General features: G+C 49.7%; 1 protein-coding gene across 1 annotated transcript; it reads left to right on the forward strand.

The window, feature by feature from the left end:
- Window positions 1-400: 400 nt before the first annotated feature.
- CCDC177 (coiled-coil domain containing 177) lies at window positions 401-2,440 on the forward strand. Its single transcript, XM_056851260.1, has one exon. The coding sequence runs from the start codon at window positions 401-403 to the stop codon at window positions 2,396-2,398; it is 1,998 nt and encodes a 665-aa protein (XP_056707238.1). The 3' UTR covers window positions 2,399-2,440.
- The last annotated feature ends 3,206 nt before the right edge of the window (window positions 2,441-5,646 follow it).

Here is a 5,646-nt window from a genome sequence, read left to right on the forward strand (position 1 = left end):
TGCTGATATTTTGGGGGCGGGGGCGGGCTTAAACGTCGACCCAGCCAACCAAAGCCGTCGAGGCGGAGGTGACGGCTGGCGTCTGGCGCAGCCGCCGCCGCCGGAGCCCGTCGCAGCCCCCTGATGCGGGGCTTGGCAGCTGCCCAGAGCGCTGGGGCGGGCTGTGAGCCCCCTGCCCGCCGGGCGCTCCCCGGGTCCCCGGGTGCCACCAAGAGCACCCGGGCAGAGGGCCGCCTCGGTTTCCCGCCCGGGCGTGGAGATGGCGAGCCGGGCTCATCCCTCCGCGGCGGGAGCTGACATCCTGGCGAGGCGGTTTCCCGACTGAGCCTCCTGATTGTCATCTCTCTTTTTTTTGGGGGGGGGGATGTTCTTCAACTGCAGATTCTGCGGGCAGCCAGGCATGGTGGACCCGGCGGCGGACCCCGGCGAGGAGAGATGCGCGGATCCGGCGGGGGCGGCGGCGGCGGCGGCCCCCCCCTCTGCGGCCGTGTGCCAGTCGCCCGCCCCCCTCCCGGCGGCGGCGGCGGCGGCGGCGGCGCCTTGTGCCGGGGGCGGGGGGCCGGGGCGGGCGGGCGAGGAGTCGCCCATGCTGCACCTGGACCTGTACAACTTCGAGCGCCCGGAGGCGGAGGGCAGCCGCTACGTGCTCACCAGCCCGCGCTCGCTGGAAGCGTGCGCCCGCAGCGCCGTCAAGCCGGTGGAGCTGCTGCCGCGGGCGCTGAGCGAGCTGGTGCGGGAGGCCCCCGGGCGCTCGATGCGGGTGGCCGCCGGCCTCTACGAAGTCTACGAGATGGACCGGCAGAGGAAGCTGCGGCAGTGCCGGGAGGAAAGGGAAAGGATTATCCGCGAGGAGAAGAGGAGGCTCTTCACGCCTCTCCCGGTCGGCAGCCTCCCCTCCTCGCCGGCGTCCAGGATGGCCTTCAGAGGCACCGCTGCCGACGGGAGCTGCAGCCCAGCGGCTGGGCAGCCCAGGGCTGGCTGCCTTCCTCCCGCCGGCGCCAAGACCAAGAAGAGCCACTCCCTGGACTCCCTGCAAAAGAGGAGAGAGGGCTTCTCCACCAAAACCTCCTCCGACTCTGGTGCCTCTTCCTCCTACAGCGGGGACAGCTTTAAGGACAAGTGGCCCAAGGAGATGCCCAGGACTAGGACTGCGGCTCCCGTGAGTTCCCTGGTGGGCCGGAGTTTCAGCCTGGGGGACCTGTGCCATTCCCCGCAGACCGCCAAGAAAGTGGAGAAGATCGTCAAGGAGGTGAAGAAGAAAGGCCTCAAGGAGGTGTCGGAGAGGGACCGGAAGATCGCCGCCCTGATGATAGCCAAGCGCCAGGAAGAGAGCATCTTGAATGAACAGCGGTACAATGCCCACCTCCAGTGGGACAGCCAGAGGAAGAAGGTGGAGCAGCGGAGGGAGCAGGAGGAGAAGGAGAAGCAGAGGGCCTTGATGCAGTGCAAGAAGATGTGGGAGTCCAGGCTGGAGAAACACCGTTGCAAGCTGACCCTGGAGCGAGAGGGGGCTGCCCTGTTGAAGCACAAGCAGAGCTTGATGGAGGAGCAGAAGTGGCGGGAGCAGGTGGACAAGCTAGAGAAAATGAAGAGAGAGAAGATGGAGAAGTCCACCTTGGAAGAGAGGCAGAAGAAACGTCACCAAGAGCGCAACCTAAAGACTCAGGAAGAGAGCAAGAAAGAGGCCCTGGAACGAGATGTCCAACTGCTGGAGGAGAAACTGTCTCTGGCTGCCCAGAAGAAGCTCAAGAAAGAACAGCTACTACAGAAGGAAAAGAAACTTCTCAACCAGGCTGAGAAGCGGAAGCACAAAGTCCTCCACAAGGAGCTGGCCAGGCAAGAGGTCGAAGAGAAGGCTTCGCTAAGGGCCTCTGTGGAAGGGAGTTTGAGCAGAGCTCAAGAGAACTATGAGCAGCTCATTGAGAAGAGGAACCAAGAAATAAGGGAGAAGGCAAGGCGGGAGGAGCTTCAGACTCAGAGGGCGAAACTGGCAGCAGAAAGGCAGGACAAAGAGCAGCAGGAGCACTTGAAGGCCATGGCCAAAGGTACAGAGCGGCAGCTCCAGCATGCAGCTCAGGTAGCTGAGGAGGTCGTCCAGCAAAAAGCCCGCAAAGTGGTCCAAAGCCGGTTGGAAAAAGAGAAGATACAGAAATTCAACAAGAAGAAGGTGGAACAGTATGAAGATATCCGGCGCAAGGAGCTCCTTCTGTCAATTGAAAAAAAACTAGAACGGAGCGAACAGTTTTTTAAGGAGAGAAAAAATGTCTTGGAAAATGCCAGGTCTGTTGCTCGGGCATCGTTCCATGTCCGGGAAAAGGTACGGGAAGAGATGAACATGCGCACTTTTGACAAGATGGCCTTTGAAGCAGAATTGCAGGCCAGCCTGGTTAAAAAATAAAAAAGGTCTTTTTTATTTCAGGATAAGTAGGGATATATCTCTGATGCCTGTGGTGAGAATGTTTATAATTTGGGTTAAGAATAACCACATTCATACCTTAATATTATAACCTATAGTCACACAAACCTGACTAAGGCTTTCAGAAAGCAGCCCTCTAGCTGACCCAAAATCTGTTAAGATTGTTATTTTAAAAAAGAAACCCTTATTTATTATTTTTGAGGAGTACACAAACTGTGGCAGCTACTTCATAGAACTTTTTTCAACATGTCTTTGTTATTCATATTTAAAAATCTATTTCCACCATTGCAACACAGAAAACGATGTACCTTCCTTAAACAACAACAAAAGTGTACAAACAGCAAGGCAGAAATGGGCAAATTTTATACAAATGGGTGCTGTCGTTCCCAAAATGTCAAGGGCCAGTTTAGTTCCCTCTCCCCCAAATTATTCAATAGTCACTAACTTTGTCTTGATACACCTCATACTTAATGTGGATGGTATTCACTTTGGATCAGGCTGCAGCATTGCATGCTGGAAATTGTAGTGTCTTATACTATGCGTCCATACTTAAGAACAGTTTATTTTATAAAATTTCATATAGTGTTTGGCCCATATGGTGCACTTTATCCATGCCATTGGAAACAATGGGGCTTATAACAAAAAACTTTTAACAGAAATGCAGGTAAAGACTGCATGTGGCACAAAAAATGTTCGGAAACTGATGTTCAATAAAAGTATAAACACTTAGAAGGTGTTTACGTATGTCTCATTAACTTTCTACAGACATTTGCATCTGGGAGTTATTGTTGGCAGAAAGTGCTACCCTTATCAATATGGCCACAAAAGTTGATCCATAAGCATTGTCCAAATGTGATTGAAATCATCTTGAAAATTTCATATTTTGTGATTATTATTTTTTGCCATATCTACTTCATTGGATAAATATACTGTAACAATTAATCAGGGAATAGAAACTATGCCACTTGCTGAAGGTAGCACCTTTTTCTTATCCAAAACATTAACTAGCCCTTGAAATGTTTGTGAAAACCCAGAGATGGAGCAGTAAGATAATTTCTTCAGATCAGCAGCTGTCTCAAGCAAACACTACTTGCCCATTGGTGCTGACAACAGTGCACAAAGGACTTGATTTGCAGCATCTCCTGTAACATACTTCTACACAGGAGGACCTAACCGTTTTACAACGCACTGTGCGATGACTCTAGGTGACGCATGAGTGAAAAACCTTCCCCATGAGAAACTTTCTACTTGGAAATAATCTGCTGCATTTATTCTCATGCTTGGCTGTTAATATCAAAACATCCTAGCGTGATCTTTTTGTCTGTTCTGTAGAAAGCCAAGTTACATCAGGTTTCCAAGCAGAAGGTAACTTCCACTGTCTGGTGCTTTCAAGGGTACACTGTGGAAATTATATTTCCAGCGGAATAGAATCCCTTTCAATGTAGGAGCACCATCAAAGGGCTTTTAATAATCCTTTTTATGCAAACGGATACTAGAAAATAGAACACAGAGATAATGAGATTATATGGGAGAGGTGGGTTTCATAACAGAATGCTTCTTAAAAGTGGTATCTGAAAGAACAAAGACATTTTACATTATTATTTTTAAAGATTCTAGATGTAATTACTATGAGACAATCATAGCACTATGAAATCAGGGAGTAGCAGAATGTGAAAACTCATAAAAACTCAGGAAGTTTACTGGGAGATTAATTATATTTCATCTCTGAATCTGGGCTGTTGTAAGGGACATTACAAAATTGTTCACTATCTGGAGGAGAAGTGGGAAGAACACCTAGTTTTGATACTAAAGTCTGCCACTGACTTGCTTACATAGACTTGAATGTGTTTGTTAAGCCCAATGCAGTCAGTTCATGGGCTGGCAATCCTCTGTGCATGGTGGAGGAGCATTTGCATGCTCTCCTGTGACACTCACATGTGTAACATGGATATTGTGCATGGAGGCCCATAATTACATAAACCCAACGCACGCTGCCTTTGGGGAGGTGACAAAAATCAGCTTCTGCATGGATTAAGACACCCTATGGAGTACCAACCTCATGTGTTATGTGCCAGTGGAGGGAGGGGGGTTCTTGCCTGCCAGTCTGCCCCCCCTCCCATAGTTTGATATGTTTCTGAACCAGATCTTAAAAAGATGGATTCTAGGCATGCGTGGATGGGTTGCCATCTTCAGAATATGAGAGATTATTTTAAGAGTGCTGCTGAAAACTCCGCTGTACCCCATCCCCACCCCTTTAGGAACAGTTAACAGAAAGAGATCAACAGAGAGTAACAGAGGAAAGCGGAGAACACTGATGGTGGTTTGCTGAACAGACATCTAAAAGGTAAGCTAAGCTACGTATCATTATCAGTGTCCTCCTGGAAAAAGTTCCCTTTTGTGATAGAGGGGACAATGGATATGAAATGCCTCCTGGCACACGCCTGCAGCTTCTAAAAACTGCCTGCTACTATGGAAATCTAAGAGCCAGTTTTTAATTCAAAGGTACTGAAGTCTCTGAGAAGCTGTGATGGGAATACCTCTTTTATATCTCTTTTATATTTATTTGTTTTACAACCCATTCTTGACCTCCAAGGACAGAAGTCCTTTGGACGCCAAAAAGGGGCTGTGCTGGCGTTGGGGCCACCTGTGCCGGCGCCCGAACCACTTACGCTGTGAAGAGTGGCCCCAACACCAGTAGGGAGGCCGGACGCCGGTCTCCTGGTGGCAGGGCCTTCCGCACCGGCATCCCGGGGGGCATTCCCGGAGCTTGCGGGGGGGGGGGCAGAGCTTCTAGTAGGCTTTTTTAAGCCTTTTGGCAGCCGGGAAACAGCTTTGGAGGTCAGGAACGGGCAGTTATTTACTTAAAACATTTGTTAGCCACCTTTCTCCCTTGTGGGACTCAAGGCGGCTTACAATGTAAATAAAACATTATAAAACACAATAAAAACAACAGTTAGAAAACTTATAAAAGTCACAGATTAAAAACTCCAGTTAGGGCTGCCATTAATAAAGGCTAATTCAATCAAAATACAGTCCTAAATAAAACTGTCTTCGAAGATCAACAATGAGGGGGCCAGGTGCAGCTCCCTGGGGAAGTTGTTCCATAAATGTGGGGTTGCCATGGAAAAGGCCCTCCCTTGTGTACCGATCAAACGAGCACCTTGATATCCCAGCTCTCTTTTGTCGATATAGAATTTTGCTGGAAAAATTAAGAGGGATGAAGAATACCC

This window comes from Euleptes europaea, chromosome 6 (assembly GCF_029931775.1).
Source record: "Euleptes europaea isolate rEulEur1 chromosome 6, rEulEur1.hap1, whole genome shotgun sequence".
NCBI classification, from domain to species: Eukaryota; Metazoa; Chordata; class Lepidosauria; order Squamata; family Sphaerodactylidae; genus Euleptes; species Euleptes europaea.